General features: G+C 43.0%; 1 protein-coding gene across 3 annotated transcripts in view; it reads left to right on the top strand.

Moving 5' to 3' along the window:
• Nucleotides 1-17,300, top strand: part of ADGRF1 (adhesion G protein-coupled receptor F1) — a 51,580-nt gene that overhangs the window by 21,651 nt on the left and 12,629 nt on the right. For all 3 annotated transcript variants that reach the window (XM_049653775.1, XM_049653772.1, XM_049653773.1), the window contains 9 exons: nt 38-187; nt 1,434-1,607; nt 3,283-3,383; nt 4,228-4,286; nt 8,383-8,543; nt 9,259-9,422; nt 10,830-11,018; nt 13,725-15,098; nt 17,195-17,236. In XM_049653775.1, the coding sequence (XP_049509732.1) occupies nt 38-187; nt 1,434-1,607; nt 3,283-3,383; nt 4,228-4,286; nt 8,383-8,543; nt 9,259-9,422; nt 10,830-11,018; nt 13,725-15,098; nt 17,195-17,236 (2,414 nt within the window). The remainder of the gene's footprint in view (nt 1-37; nt 188-1,433; nt 1,608-3,282; nt 3,384-4,227; nt 4,287-8,382; nt 8,544-9,258; nt 9,423-10,829; nt 11,019-13,724; nt 15,099-17,194; nt 17,237-17,300) is intronic.

Below are 17,300 nucleotides of genomic sequence, written 5' to 3'. Positions count from 1 at the left end.
TGAAAGAGGAGACTCCTGACTCTCTTCCTCTCTTTAGGCTCAGTCCAGGAATATGAGCTGCTGCTTCAGGTGGCCTACAGAGATTCCAAGGAGAAGAGACACTTGAAGAATTTTCTGAAGCTTTTGAAGCCTCCATTGTTATGGTTACATGAACCAATGAAGATTATCAGAGCAAAGGCCACCACATGTAAATCTCCCCCCTGGGAACTGGGAGTAGAAATGGGGAAGGTGGGTGTATCAGTCAGGATAGGTTAGGTTATGCTATGGAGACAACCACCCCCACCATATCTATGGCTTGAAAGAATACATGCGTTCTTTCTTCTTCACGCTATATCTCTACTGCAGTTTGGCAGCATGGTTGTGTTTGTGTCACTTGGGAATCCAGACTAATCAATCAGAAACTACCTCAAATGTACCCAGTTTGAGCCAAAAAGAAATGGAAACATAGAGGGTTTCACATTGGCAGTTGAATTCTCCACCTCAGAAGTGACACACATTAGTTCTGCTCACAATTTAGTGGCCAAAACTGATTTCATGGTTCCATTCAGCCTCGGGGAAGGGGAGGGGGTAGGGGCAAGATATGTAATCTTACTATGTGCCTGGAAAAGAGCAAGAACTAATTGACAAACAGCACTAATGACCACAATGCTGGGGTTCAGAGATGTTAAACGATTTGTCTAAAGCAGTAGTTGTCAAAATATGGTGCCCAGATTAGCAGCAGCAGCATTATCAGGGGACTTAATAGAAATGCAAATCCTTGGCCCCATCCCAGACTTACTGAATCAGAAACTTTGGGATGAGACCCTCCAGGTGGTTCTGACACATGGCAAAATTAAAGAATCATTCACTGCATATCATCATGCATGTTTTCACAAAGATGTCTGGTGACTTTGTTCCAGTTTTTTGTCTATTATAAAGGAATGCCTTTTGATGGGGCATTTTAGGTCAGTTAGTAGGAACCGAGACTACAGAATTGGCTGATGGAATTTTTCCTCATGACTCTCAAAAATGTCTCTCGGTGTTTGCCATCTTGCTTAAGGGGCCTACCTAAAAACGGTGTTAGGTAGATAAGAGGAGCCTGCAATGAAGTAGTGGAGAAATACCTTCTAGAACTCTTAAATAACTATCAGGTTTATATACCCTCTTTTGCTTCTCTTTGCCATTCCAAGGGCTATCTACTGGGCATTCATCCTTCCTTTGGATGCTAGACCCAGCCACTTGATTTTATGTTTGCCAGGCGTTTGATATCAGCCTCAGAATCTATTGAGTTGGACGTTTCCTTACCTTAAACACATTGCCATCCTAGTTTTATCCTTCTGGCTTTTGGTGGGAAACACTGGGTTCAGACTCTAAGTCAGAAACAAGGATGAGAACTCAACGCTAGTCAATTGATAAATCAGACCCCGCGAGACCAAGCTCTGTTTTCTGTGCAGACTGTGGGTGCCAGAATGGGGTCCTGCAGTGTTCCTGTGAGGACGGCTATTCCTGGTTCCCTCCCTCATGCCTTGATCCCCAGAAATGCTACCTTCACACGGCCGGAGCCCTCCAGAGCTGTGACTGTCATCTCAACAACCTCAGCCAGAGCCTCAGTTTCTGCGAGAGAGCAAGTAAGCGCATCAGGGTGCTGGGAGGAGAGCTCCAGGCCTGCACCCCGGCACCCAACAAGCCATGGAGAGGGAACCCTAGCTCTTCACCCATGTATTCCACTAGCAGAGCTAGTATTTGCAGGGTCATCAACAGGTGGTAACAGTATACCCCACTAGGCTTAACTGCACACAGTGAGAACATCCTAATTGCAGAAAATTCAGACATGCAAGTTGATATTTGAGCATCAGTTCAACCCTGAGGTTTATCTAGCTGAGCTCTGCAATTCTCTGATTTTATTGAGATTTAGGGAGATGCACTGAAATCCCAAGTAGGGGAGCTGCTTGAGTAAATGATTTTCTTTCCTGCCTTCTTTCGTTTCTTTTGCCAACATCAGCTTTCAGAAAAGGGAAGTCTAGAGGTGTGAGAGCAGGGAGGAGCACATAGTGGTTATATTGAAATACATGTTGAAAACTGCCAACAGGTAGGTGTACTGAATGCATTACCAAACAAAACAAGAAATTAGAAGTCCGTTTTAGGAAACCAGTGGAAGCTGAGTGAGCTGTCGCCTTAGGTTTATGTTCAGTGGGTGATGAGGCGAGCCAAATGACATGGGCTTCAGGGCTTGAAGGTCTTTAAAAAGTTTCCTCAGAGATTACTCCAGTTATCTTGAAGCTTTGGATTTGGGCAGAGCTGAGCAAAGGGTGAAGGAAAAACTGAAATAGCCCAGATCTTCTGGACATTTCTCGCTCCCCTTCCCAGGACGATGCCAATTCACGAAGGCAATGCATATTTATGAAACACCATCTTTATACCCGGATCAGAGGCAAATTCTGGGAGGACACAATGAAGCACTTCTCTCTATGTATGAATTAGAAGGCTAGTTGGGGAGGTTAGGTTACAATACAAGAAAGAAGATAATATATTTTCCTCAACGAATTTGAATGAAACTCTACCTTTTGAAGGGTGGTCTGTGTCTATTCCATCTTGAAGAGAGACAACCATGGATGAGACAGGGATTACACTCACAAAGGTCTTCCCAAAGTGGAGCAGGGACATATAAACGTGAGAAATGCTCACAAATAGATATGTCTGTACAAGAGGTTGTAAAGGGGGTACGAACAAAGGACTGTAGGAATTTAGAGGAAGGAAAGAATCTTTGCAACTGGGGATCAAGGGACGGCTTACACAGGAGGTACATTTCACTAGGTCCTTAATGAAGGATAAATGGTATTTATCCATATAAAAATGGGCAACAACTTGTCCCTGAACAAAAATGTACCAGCAATGGGTAAACAAGCATATGCTAGAGATAGCAAGTAGTGTTTTATTGTTTTGTTTTGTTTTTTAATTTTTAATGGGGACAGTATTTAAGTTCAATGCCTAGATGGGCATATATTTCAGGGTTAAGTGACTGCTTTTTTTTTTTTTTTTTAAACCACACATGGTGGCCACACGTTTACCTACTTATAAAGTTGTCTTGATCACCAGCACTTTCCTGTTACGTTACAAATTCACGGTTGAAAATCTAGTTTTATGTACACTTCCTATATTATTTTAGGTGAACATTCATTACAAAAAGAAATTGAAATACTGCTGTTAAATAGATGGGCTCCAAATGTACTTCTGTAATTTTATGCTGTCATAAATTCAAGCGAATAATTTTTATATCCATCAACCTCTTTTTATTTCCCGTAGAGGTTTGGGGCACTTTCAAAATCAATGAACGATTTACCAAAGACCTTTTGAATTCATCTTCTCCTTCATATTCCAAGTATACAACTGGAATTGAAATTCAAGTAAGCACTTTCTGCTTATTACATAAGAAATTGTTGGCTAAACATAAGTTCAAGTGTTTTCAATTCCGCGTGTTTATTTAATGCATATTCTTAATCATTCACATTCAATGAGTTATTACAGAACAGTTAATCACATAGCTCACAACTGACGTACATTGAACATTCTCTTTCTGGGAGAGTTTTAGTAATTGACTTCGTTCCATTTCTCTTGTGTTCACTTTTGCTCATTTATGTGAGTCATATCCTACCGAGTCTTCTTGATTGTTTTCTGGTTTTTTTATTTGTCAAAAGAAAATTTTCATGATCTAGGCTCAATTGTCAGCATCTGGGATTTGTTCCGGAAAGAAGCTTCTCTTGTTAGAGGCTAAATAGAATTATTGAGAAAAATTCTGGACTATATAATGAAGTCATCCAAAAATTCGGTTAGTGCCCGTCTGCCTCGGATGATGGTTCAGATGTGATTTTCACTGAAGACATACACAGATACTTTCCAATAGATTCAGTTTCAATGCATATGGAAATTCATGTGGTATTTTTATGAGAGAGAAAACATACATTTCGGGGGTAAATTTGTGTTATCTGGCACCCAATCCCCCCTTATAACAAATTGGTTCTTCCATCTTTATTAGCAAACTAAAAAATAAATGGCGTGACTCGTGTGTGTGTGTGTGTACATTCTCAAGTGCCATTTGAACTATATTTGTATAATAGCAACTACCTCTTGTAGTATCTCTTTGCTCAGTGGTTCTGTTGGTTTATTTATTATCTCCATCAGTTTTTTGCTTAAATATCTTCCTCGAATGGGGGCAAAGATCAACATGTCGCCCTTTTTTCTGTTTGTAAGCTTAAAGAAGCATTCAAAAGAATTCAAGATTTTGAGTCGGTTCATGTCACCCAATTTCGGTAAGTAACACAATGGCCTTAGAAGGGCATCCTCAGAATTGTGCACCCATCCTGCAGAATTCCTAGTGCTAGGTTCCCAAATGACCTTGACAGAAAATAGGGCAGAACTGGTCTTTCTAGTATTCTTACTAAAACTAGACAAAAGTCTGTAATGCTTTTAAATGTCAGAAGAGGAAACTTAAATATTGAATGGCGTTCTCCAAGCTGTAGATTAGAGACTGCAACTGCAAACCCACAGTGGGAGAACTTGGGATGAAGCAGGAGATCGTGGTGTGCACGTATGGAACAGGATGAGGGGTGGAGATGAGGGTTATGGGTTGCAGAGGGATGGTTTTTCTCTGTCCTAAGCACAGGGAGATATGGTACAAAGCTGTATAACTGAGAGCCTTGGGGGCAGCCTACGGCGAACCATTATATTTTTCTGCAGGTATCATGTGTGCACCATAACTCATAACCCAGTAGGCATTGTCTACAGCAAATAAAGAGATATTTAGTAAATTATCTTTTTGTTTATGCTTTCATTCCAAAAGTTATATGGTTAGTTAGCCATGTGTACATTGATTACTAACTATTTATAATCTGCTGGATAGAGGAAGTGGCTTAGAGGTCAGAGAACTTGACTTCATATATATATATATATATTTTTTTTTTTTCCACAGTTAACTTAAAGAATAGCTATAGGAAATTTTCAACAGCATTTGTCATCAATATGCTGTCCTGGATATTATCCTTCCAGATATCCCATGTTCTTATATAAGGGCCCATGTGGATAATTTTCTTTAAAATTCAACACTAGGAAGGACACTGCTTCTTTTTTCTTTCTTTCTTTTTTTAATGTTTATTTATTTCTGAAGCAGAGAGAGACAGAGTGTGAGTGGGAGAGGGGCAGAGAAAGAGGGAGACACAGAATCTGAAGCAGGCTCCAGGCTCTGAGCTGTCGGCACAGAGCCTGATGCGGGGCTCAAACTCACAAACCGCGAGATCACGACCTGAGCTGAAGTTGGACACTTAACTAAATGAGCCTCCCATGTGCCCCACTTCTTTTTTCTTATACTAACGTCTATACAATGAATCATATTTTCCTTCTGACTTTGCAGTCACTGAATGCATAGACAAACTTGAAACTTAATCAGTAATTTTTGTCTTCAATATTCATATTTTTCTTTACCTTGGTCCTGGCTTTCCATTTATATTTCTTCAAAAAAAATTTTTTTTTCAATGTTTATTTTTGAGAGACAGAGAGACAGAGTGTGAGTCAGGGAGGGGTAGAGAGAGAGAGGGAGACACAGAATATGTAGGCAGGCTCCAACCTCTGAGCTGTCACCACAGAGCCTGATGTGAGGCTTGAACTCATGAACTGTGAGATCATGACCTGAGCTGAAACTGGACGCTTAACTGACTGAACCACCCAGGTGCCCCTCCATTTGTATTTCCTATGTATATTCCATTCCAAATGTCTTATAAGCTGTCTCCAATAATTTGTAGAAAAAAATCAAAGCTAAAGTAGGCATAAGTCTATAAAATACTATTATTTAGGTTTCACTCTTTATGTATATGATTTAAAGTAAATCTTAATTTCTTAGTGTCTCAATTTACTTCTCTGTTAAACAGTACTGTTAATACACGTGGAATCTGATTTAGCTTCATTAAATCAAATGAAATAATAGGCAGGAAAATATTTTGTAAACAATGTTTTCTTGATAGAAGAACCATATTGATGCAAAGACATTGTGATTCCCACTACCTAAAAGAATATTTGGATTTATTCATACATTGTGAGTGGTAGTTCGGTGTAATGATTAAGAATTTGATATTTGGAGTATCAGTTAATAACTAATAATTGCTTGACCCAACTTCTCTTTAGGATTCCAGCTCCCTCATCTACATAATGGGGCTAATACAATGTGTACCTCATGGAATTATTGCAGGATTAACTTAATATATGTGATCTCACTTGTTTTCATGACTTCGAACACCATGTGTATGCTGGTGGCTTCTAAATTTATTACTTGAGCTTGGCTCTTCTCATAAAGTCCAAACCCAAATATCCAATTGCCTGTTAGCATCTCCACTTGATGTTCTAGCAGGCACGTCACATATAATGTGTCCAAAACAGGGGTCCTCCAACTTTTCTTCTCAGAACCTTTAACCTACTTCTCCTGCTATCATGCCCATCTCAGTTACAGTGGTGTTAGTCTTCCAGTTGCAGAGACCCAAACTTGGAGTCATCCTTTGTAATCATTTTTTACTGAGATATAATTATGTACAGTGATACGCTCAAACCTCATGTGTGCGGTTGAATAAGCTTTGACAAATGCTTGTATCAGCCACCTTTTAATAAGACAGAACATTTTCATCACCCCGAAAGTTCCCTTGTGCCTCTTTCTAGCCAATTCGATGCCCCACCTGCCACTAGAAATAACCACTGCTCATTTTTCTATCATCATAGGCTAGTTTTGTCTATTCTAGAACTTCATACAAATGGAATCACCCAATGTGTAATTGTTTTGTGTGTCTGACTTCTTTCCCTCAGCATAATGTCTTCGAGGGTCATTCTTGTTTTTCTGAGTGTCAGGGCCTGCCTCCTTTCTATTGCCAAGTGTTATTCCATTGTATGAATGCACCGCAATTTGTTTTTTCTATCCCTTGGAGTCATTCTTGACCGGTTCTTTTCTCCATTCCCAGCATCCTTAGCAATTCCAGTGGCTCAGTCTTCAAGTACAACCTGGCCATTTCTCTCCACATACACCGCACCCAAGTTCAAGCCACCATCACCTCTTTCCTAATGGGTCCTCCTGTTTCCCCACTTCCCTCTCTTCAGTCCATTCTATGCAGCAGCCAGAGTGATGCTCTTCAGCAATAAACCTGAGCATACCACTGACTTTTACTAAAGAATAAAACCTTTTAATAAAAAATAAAATTCAAACTCTAAGGCCCTATTCGATCTGGCTCTTGGCTGCTTATCTAATATCATCTTCCACCATTTCTCTCCTGCTCATTGAAAACTTAGTTATGCTAGAATTAGTTAATTAGGTAATTAATTAATTTTTGTCTTCTAACTTATACTGATTTTGTTGAACCCAATGTATTCTCCCTGGATAATTGAAGCCTACGTTGAAGAATTTGCACGTTGAGAAGCAACTTCGGTTCTTGACCTGGCAGCTAGACTTTTTTTTTTTTTTTGGTTGTTTTTAATGTTTATTTATTTTTGAGAGAGAGAGAGAGAGAGAGAGAGAGAGAGCAAGCGGGGGAAGAGCAGAGAGAGAGGTAGACACAGAATCTGAAACAGGCTCCAGGCTCTGAGCTGTCAGCACAAAGCCTGATGCAGGGCTCGACCCTGGGACCAGTGAGATCATGACCTGAGCGACCCAGGCACCCCTGGAAGCTAGTCTTTCAATGTGTCCCACTGATAGACATTTTCCTGCATGTGGGCCTTCACACCTGCTGACATGCTACATCGATGTTCTTTGCAATATTAGCTTTTCTTCTCATCATTTGGGCCTCAGCTTCAGAGACTCTCTGCACAGAAAAGCCTTTTCTATCCAGCCTTATTTAAAGTGAGCCTCATCTCTACCTGCTATTCTTATGTTTTAAAGCAATTTTATTTTATTTTATTTTATTTTATTTTATTTTATTCTGGAAAGAGAGAGAACACACGAGCAGGGGAGAGGGGCAGAGGGAGAGAGAGCATCTCAAGCAGGCTCCATACTCAGCACGAAGCCAGCTTCAGGGCTTGATCCCACGACCCGGGGATCATGACCTGAGCTGAAATCAAGAGTCAGACCCTCAGTCAGCTGAGCACCCAGGTGCCCCTCCACCTGCTATTCTTATCATTGCACCTGTCTCTCATAACACTTAACTAAATGTATATATTATATATATATATATATGTATATTTTTATGTTATATAAATTATGTATAATTGTTTATGTATGCTGGTCACTTGTTCCCTATTTGCCTTGTCTTCTCCACTAGAATGTAAGCTTCATGAAGGCAGGGACCAAATCTGTTTGATGTGTTCCTGTGCACCCAATGCCGTGCATACACACAACAGGCCCCGCGTGACTGAATGAATCTCATTTTTCTTTCCACATAGTCATTATAGGGATGGAAGCATCATTGCTGGGTTTGAAGTTGTGGGTTCCAGCAGCACATCTGAGCTGCTGTCAGCCATCGAACAGGTGGCTGAGAAGGTGAAGGCAGGCCTTCGCAAGCTGTTCCCACTAGAAGACGGCTCTTTCAGAGTATTTGGAAAAGGTACTACTCAATTCCCTTCCCTGGCTCGGGTTACGGGAGTCCCTTAATTAGTCGCTTACTTGTGTCTTCGGGGAGTAGACTGGAAATGTTTCTGATACAGGATTGTTCTAAGACTGACTTTCCACAGACACAGTCAGCCTTTCCCCCGTCACCATGATGAAACTCAGCTTCAGTGGACTATTTCGGTGCGATCTGGTCTCCAGTTCCCAGGGCAGACACTGCGGAAGATGGGCTTTTCAGCAGGCTGTGGTGGAAACGACTGAAACTCGTGACTGGTCACAATGTGAGAAGCTTTCAAAGGAACACACGTGCCACCCTACCACGGCAACTGCTCCTCTTTCAACCGTATCATTACTACTTTGTTCCCTCGCTCCTGGAAGAGTTTCTGATTTTCTGACACTTCCTTGCAGAGTGAAACTCTTTCCTGAGAGTGATTGCACCCTGTCTTATTTCCACCTGCGGCTTACTAGCTGATAGCCCATCAAAAGCAAGAGTGCTGGCACAGATCAGACACCAGCCAGCCTTGGGGAAGGCGCCAGAAAGGACAAAAGGGTACTGACAAAGCTGAAGCTGGACATCAAGGACAGATTTCTACTCCTGAATTTTGCCTGGGTTTTGTCTCTGAAAATATGACTTCTAAAGCACTGCCGTATGGTTTATACGGCACGCCGGGATATTTAGACACTTTTCCTCTCTGTTTCCATTTTTTTCCCAGCCCAGTGTAACAGCATTGTCTTTGGATTTGGGTCCGGGAATGACGAGTACACTCTTCCCTGTAGCAGCGGCTACGCTGGAAACATTACAGCCAGGTGCCAGCCCTCTGGGTGGCAGGTCCTCAGGGAGACATGTGTACACTCTCAGCTGGACGAACTGAAGAAGGTGAAGCGTGTCTGTCTCGTGTTTTGAATTTCACGGTGGGCATCCCCCAGTGAGCGTGGGCTAGGCGGTAGATAATATATCAGTTTGTCTCAGTGGTTAGTGCACAGAGGTTGAGGGTGTTATCAGAGCCTGGCAACCCCAGGGAGTGTGGGCATGGGTAGCAGAGTCCAGGTGGAAGCCGAGAGAGTCAGAACAAGTCAGAGTTGATGTTTCTAGTGGGGAGGGTGCTACAGACGAATGAGTCAATGCTGAAGAGTTCTAAAATAGCAAAACAGCAACTAAGCTGGCCTTAGAAGTCCAGAAAGCCGGGGGATCAAAGATCTAAGTGAAGGTGTGAGTCAGAAGCTGTAAACTCAGTACAAGTGAGAGGATCACACATCAGAAACCTGGGCAGGGAGTGGGTCAGCCAGGGGTGAACCATATACAATGACAGAGCTGCAATGGATCTCAAGGGCCATCTGGCTTATCAACCCGTTTTTGTTGATCAGGAATTGAAAGACGAAGAGGCTAATGGTCCCTCTGGTAGCAATAGCACTGAACTAAAAACGTGATCACTTGATATCCAATCCTGGACTATGACCTCCACATGAAGTTTCCTTAGAAAGCTTCAGGTCCTTAAGGCAAGGTGGATAGAAAGATGGAAGCAGATGGCAAGGGATTAGAACTCAAGAAAAAGAAAGAAGGGACTCTGAGATCAGTTCACAGACACTATTTTGCAAATAGATGTCCATATTGAGCAGAACTTATCTCCCAGCCAGAGACCCTGCTATTGTAGATGAAACTCAGAATGATCTTTTTCAGAAGACTATAGAAAGTTTACTGCTTCCTTTCTGAGTTTTCTCATCTGTAAACTGGGGAGGGAGATTGGACCAGATGGCTTCTGGAGTCTATCCTTGTTCTTGCCTTCTCTACATCGGTTCCAGACAGGGACCATAGCTGGGACTAGTCCCCTCCAAGTGTGAGGGCAGGCAGATCCCAGGTGCTCTGAGTAGAGAACAGCACTGTCAGTTGAGGAGAGCAAAAAGGAAAACAGATGGGATCTGATTCCTGGGTTGACTTTGAACGGAAAGGAATATCCCTTCTTGGCTGCCTTTCAAGCTAGCTCAGTGTAGCGAAGGCAGAGGGGAGCCTGAAGGAAGAAGCAAAACTCCTAATCCAATGACAAAGTGTAGTCCTATCTCCACATATGTCCTTTTGTCTTCTCATCCCACAAGGATTTCTTGGCATCGTATGGTGGATATAACACAGGACTTAGTGCCAGTAGAGCCTACCTTTCCACTTCCCGCTGTGTAGTTTGGAAAGTCACCAAATCTCACTGAATATCAGTTTCTGTATAATCAGGGTAAAAATGTATATGAAACACAAGCATTTTGTTGTTCTCTAGAACTTAACCCTTTTTATTCCTAGAATTTCAGTGTGATCGCAGGCAATGCCACTGAGGCAGCTGTGTCATCCTTGGTGAGAAATCTTTCAGTCGTCATTCGGCAAAACCCATCAACTACAGCTGGCAATCTGGCTTCAGTGGTGTCCATTCTGGACAACGTCTTGTCTCTGTCACTGTCAAGTCATTTCAAGGTGTCCAATTCAACCATGGAGGTATGGTCTGCCTGTGTTAGAAGAACTCACTGTATTTTTTTTTTTAAGTTTATTTATTTATCCCGAGAGGTTGGGGAGGGGGAGAGAGAGAGAGAGAGGGAAAGAAAGAATCCCTGATGTGGGGCATGGTCTCCTTAACTGTGAGATCATGACCTGAGCCTAAACCAAGAATGGGACACTTAACTGATGAGTCACCTAGGCATCCTAAGAATTCACCTTAGGTGTGCTCAGTCTCTTAGGAAGAATGATAAAAGCCTGAGTTGAAGACGCACCATTGAAAAAGACCAAAGAGGGGCGTCTGGGTAGCTCAGTCAGTTAAGCATGGATTCTTGATTCTGGCTCAGGTCACAATCTCTCAGGCCCCACATCAGGCTCTGTGCTGACGGTGTGGAGCCTGCTTGAAATTTCCTCGCTCCTCTCTCTCTGCCCTTTCCCCACTCGTGTTCTCTCTCTCTCTCCCTCTCTGTCTCTCTCAAAATAACCTTTGGGAAAAAAAGACTGAAGAGTCATGTAACAGTCTTTGTATGAGCTTTACTGCTTCCTCCACAGTGTACAATGAAGTCACGGGATTGATTATGTGAGTTCAAAGAGGGGCTGCCTCTAGGCAGGCTTAGAGGAAGGAATGAGCTTCTCCACTGTGTGGCATAGGTGCCAACTTTCTCCTGTCTCTGCAGTTATATTTCCTGTGGCTAAAAGCTCTAATTTTAGTAGTATATATTTTAAGAACTCCCTCATTTTGACCGGGGAATTCAAGGTTTAGTTTGGATATTTAAATTTTTTTTTTTTTAACGTTTATTTATTTTTGAGACAGAGAGAGACAGAGCATGAACGGGGGAGGGGCAGAGAGAGAGGGAGACACAGAATCAGAAGCAGGCTCCAGGCTCTGAGCCATCAGCCCAGAGCCCGACGTGGGCTCGAACTCACGGACCGCGAGATCGTGACCTGAGCTGAAGTCGGACGCTTAACCGACTGAGCCACCCAGGCGCCCCTAGTTTGGATATTTAAAAATTAGTTTAGGGGCACCTGGGAGGCTCAGTCGGTTAAGTGTCTGACCCTTGATTTGGCTCAGGTCATGATCTCATGGTTGTGAGATCGAGCCCCATATCAAGCACTAGGCTGGGCATGGAACCTGCTTAGGTTCTCTCTCTCTTCCTCTCCTTCTGCCCCTCCCCTTCGAGCGTGCACATGCTCTCTGTCTCAAAAACAAACAAACAAACAAACAAACAAATAAAAAATAGCTTAAAATTTATGCAAGTAAAACTTGCTTACTAAGAAATGCAAATAGGCAAAAAATAATAATAAAGATATGTAATCTGGTCACCCTAGAATAGCCATTGCTTACATTTCAGGTATCACCTCAGTGCCTAGAAAATGACAAAATGACAAGTAGCACATAGAAGGTACTCAATAAATATTTCTTAACTGAATGTCCTTCCAACCATTTTGGATACATGCATTGTGTATGTTAAAGTACATAATATTTTACACAACTGGATTATAGAATGGATATGTCAGAGATGACATTAAATATAAATAGGCTAAACTCCCTGAATCAAAGGAAAGATGCTCAAAAAAATTTTTTTTAAAGCCTGGCTATGTGCTGTTTACTAGAAGCCAGCTAAAACAAAACGACACAAAAAATTTAAAAATAAAATGAAGAGCACAGAGCAGGCAAACAGAAACCAAAAGAAGGCAGAGGTTCCAAGGGGCAGTACAAGAAGCATGCTATGGGACTCAGGGCAAGAAGCCACAGAGGGCTCTTTTAGGGTGAGACTCAGTCAGAGTGACAACGCCTGGGGCGTTGACAATGCCTGGGAACCTGAGCCATAAGCCAGAGACACGGTCCACCTTTCAAGGGCTTGTTAGGAAAAGGAATCTCTTAAACTAAGACTGACACTTAAAACCCACAACAATTCCATGCTTCTTGGTTGCTTGTCCAGTTTTTAAGGATTTTTACTTTATATTCTCTTCTATTAAATGGTCATAAACACACATGGATTAAAACTTGAACGTCCATGACATGAATTTAGAACTTCTGATGTTAGCAAAAGAAACATAATGTTGGAGAGCAGTTCAAAATAACATCTTACTCCTTGAGCCTCAGCTGAACTATTAATAAGGCAGCCATGTTGGTCATCTCTGAGGACAGAAATGGGCCCTGCTGCAACCCACATCACAGGATTCTTTGTCAGCCGTGCTGGATCCCCAGTGTGCATATGAATGCCCCGGGGAGATCACTCTGAGACTTATATGATTCTGCTGACCCAAGTTTCTTAACCCAAAGCTTCCACCGTGCAGAGCAACTAAGCTGATTATTGCTGATGAATTTGAATGTGGTCCTCAACCGAGTCAACTCTCTGGACATTTGTACTATACTTTTTGAAAAAAAAAATTTTTTTTTTTTGCATTTATTTATTTTTGAGAGACAGAAAGAGGCAGAGCACGAGTGGGGGAGGGGCAGGGAGAGAAGGTGACACAGAATCCGAAGCAGGCTCCGGGCTCTGAGCTGACAGCACAGAGCCCGATGCGGGGCTTGGACTCACAAACCGTGAGATCATGACCTGAGCCGAAGTCGGACGCTCAACCGACTGAGCCACCCAGGCGCCCCCGCAATTGTAGTATACTTAATATTCTAATGACTCTCTGCTCTTAGTCCTCTGAACTGCTTATTCAAAATGCAAACCGACTTTCATCCTTGTATTTCAGGATGTCATCAGTATTGCTGACCACATCCTTAATTCAGCATCAGTAACCAACTGGACGGTGTTACTGCGGGAAGAACAGCATGCCAGCTCACGATTACTGGAGACACTGGAAAACATCAGCAGCCTCGTACCTTCGACAGCTCTGCCCCTGAGTTTCTCTCGGGAATTCATTCACTGGAGAGGGATTCCAGGGTCCCAAAGCCAACCTGAGATGGGTTACAGCTATGAGGCTAAAATACTCCCCCCAAATACTTCCATTCCCATCAGAGGCCACGTGTTAATTGGGTCAGACCAATTCCAGTGGTCCTTTCCAGAAACTATTATCAGCATGGCCTCATTGACCCTGGGGAATATTCTATCCATCGCCAAAAATGGAAATGCTCAGGTCAATGGGCCAGTGATATCCACGGTTATCCAAAACTATTCCATAAATGAAATTTTCCTGGTTTTTCCCAAGACAGAGTCAAATCTGAGCCAGCCTCACTGTGTGTTTTGGGATTTCAGGCATTTGCAATGGAACAATGCGGGCTGCCACCTAGTGAATGAAACTCCAGACACGGTGACGTGCCAATGTACTCACCTGACCTCCTTCTCCATACTGATGTCACCCTTTGTCCCCCCTGCCATCATCCCCTTTGTGAAATGGATCACTTTTGTGGGACTGGGCATCTCCATCGGAAGTCTCACCTTATGCCTAATCTTCGAAGCTCTATTTTGGAAGCAGGTCAAGAAAAACCAAACTTCCTACACGCGCCATATTTGCATGGTGAACATAGCCTTGTGCCTCCTGATTGCTGATGTTTGGTTTATCGTTGCCGCCACTGCAGACTCCACAGTAAGCTTTTCTGGAGTCTGCATAGCTGCAGTGTTTTTTATGCACTTTTTCTACCTCTCCTTGTTCTTTTGGATGCTCATGCTTGGCATCCTGCTAGCTTATCGGATCCTCTTTGTGTTCCATCACATGGGCCTGCATTTGATGATGGCTTTCGGGTTCTGCCTGGGCTATGGGTGCCCTCTCATCATATCTGTCATCACCATTGCCATCACGCAACCTGGCAATGACTACAAAAGGAAAGACGTGTGTTGGCTTAATTGGTCTGATAAGAGCAAACCCCTCTTGGCCTTTGCTGTTCCTGCACTGACTATTGTGGCTGTGAATTTGGTTGTGGTGCTATTAGTTCTCACAAAGCTCTGGAGGCCCACTGTTGGAGAAAGGCCGAGTCAGGACAACAAGGCCACTATTGTCCACATGGGGAAGAGCCTCCTCATCCTGACCCCTCTGCTGGGCCTCACCTGGGGCTTTGGCATAGGAACAATAGTGGACAACCGGAATCTGGCTTGGCATGTTATTTTTGCATTACTCAATGCATTCCAGGTAAGAACAATAAGAATAACTTCTTATATCATCAGGTGATGGGAATGATTATAGAGAACTGAGGTTGGTAATACCACTCTGGAGGTTATCTCCTCTCCCGGCCCCACCAGGTCTGTAAACCAACACTGCCTGGCAACAGTGAATAGAAAACAAACAAACAAAAGGATCCATATTTTCCAAGAGTTATTCTTATACTGAAGCAGAATATTAGACTTCTTCAGTAATCCATCCCAGGATTTTAATTTTTGAGAGAGAGACAGAGCGTGAGTGGCAGAGGAGCAGAGAGAGAGAGAGAGACACAGAATCTGAAGCAGGTTCCAGGCTCTGAGCCGTCAGCACAGAGCCCGATGCGGGGCTCGAACTCGTGAACCATGAGATCACAACCCGAGCCGAAGTCGGACGCAACCGACTGAAGTCACCCAGGCACCCCTCCATCCCAGGATTTGAAATCTGTTTGAGTTCATATAGCTAACGTTAATCCCTCTTGCTGCTGACTCAGTCCCCTTTCTCTTGGGCAGACCTCTCTGCAAAAGCACACAGGGAAAGGGAAAGAAATCAAGAGTGATTGTTGACTCTGCATGGTGCAAAGGAAGTCTCTAGAGCATGACAGAGCAGGAGCTGGCAAACTGTAGCCAGCTCTGTTTTTGTAAATAAAGTTTTATTGGAAGACAGCCACAACAGTTTGTTTAGATACGGTCTGCGGCTGCTTTCTTTACACTGGCAAAACTGAGCAGTTGTGATCGTATGACCTGCAAAGCCTAAAACATGTCCTCTCTGGCTCTTTCCAGAAAAAGTTGGCCTATCCCTGCTGCAAAGCATGAGTTTTACATTCCACAACCAGAGAGTGGTCAGAGAGGAGGTAGACAAAGTAATCTTTAGGATTTGATGAGTCTGGAAGAGAGCCTTTAATCCTGGTTTGACGAAAATTTGCTGGTCCCCTCTGGACAATGATTCGGGAAGGTGGTGGTTAAACATTTGAGCTCTGTACTTGAATAGGTCTCAGCTCAAATATGTCACGTTATCAACTGTGACCACTAAAAAAAAATTATTTAATCTCTCTTTCAATTCTTTCATCTGTTAAACAGGGATAATATCATTACCTGTATCATAAAGTAGATATGAAGATGAATGGCATAAGTTAGCTCTTAGCACAGTGCCTGGCACATAGCAGACGCTAATAACGTCTTCTAAAAGCAAGTGGTTTTCCACCTATGTTAGCATACTGGTGAATGTTTTCAGTGGTAGGACAGAGGGCAAACCTCGAAAGCACGGACCTAATGGTGACGGGCTTAGGGAGCTTCTGTTGAGGGCAGACCCGTGGTGATATGCTGTGCGAACAGGCACCAGTTGAGGGTGCTCTGACAGGGAAGAGGATTCCAAGGTACAAGAAAGCCTCTTCGAGGGGTTCCCTAAGGGTGGACCTGATGGAAAGGGTGCAGCTAACGGTCCTCCGTTTGATCTTAGGGTTGGACCTCAATGCCCACTGCCGTCATAAATGTTTAGTCAATGTTTATTTAATGCTTATTCTAAAGAAAGACTAAGATATAGAGGCAGATGGAAGTGATTTGTATTGGGTGTAGGATGACACAAAGGGGAAAAGAAATCTCAGCATGTATTTATTTATTTATTTATTTATTTTAACGTTTATTTATTTTTGGGACAGAGAGAGACAGAGCATGAACGGGGGAGGGGCAGAGAGAGAGGGAGACACAGAATCGGAAGCAGGCTCCAGGCTCTGAGCCATCAGCCCAGAGCCCGACGCGGGGCTCGAACTCACGAACCGTGAGATCGGGACCTGAGCCGAAGTCGGTGCTCAACCGACTGAGCCACCCAGGTGCCCCTCAGCATGCATTTAAAACTTTATTCACTCACTTCTTTATACATTCAACACAAACATTTTTGAGTGCTTGTGTTATGCCAGGCATTGGGGAGTGACCCAGGGTCCTTGCCTTCAAGGAGCCCACTGTCTAGTAGGAAGACAGACAAGAAAACAACTTCCATGTTGGGTGATAGAATAGTATTACATATCAGTGCTTCATTTTTCTGGAAAAGATAAGACCATGCACGTGATCTATTCTTTTTTTTTTTTTTTTTAGGGTTTTTTCATCTTATGTTTTGGAATGCTCTGGGATAGTAAGGTATGTGTGTTCATTTCTCTCTTTATCTCTTTCTTCTTCTAATCCAGGCATCCAACCCAATAAG

The sequence above is a fragment of the Panthera uncia genome, assembly GCF_023721935.1.
Source record: "Panthera uncia isolate 11264 chromosome B2 unlocalized genomic scaffold, Puncia_PCG_1.0 HiC_scaffold_24, whole genome shotgun sequence".
Lineage (NCBI taxonomy): Eukaryota > Metazoa > Chordata > Mammalia > Carnivora > Felidae > Panthera > Panthera uncia.
The sequence above is the reverse complement of the archived record's forward strand: the minus strand, read 5'-3'. Positions and strand labels throughout refer to the sequence as shown.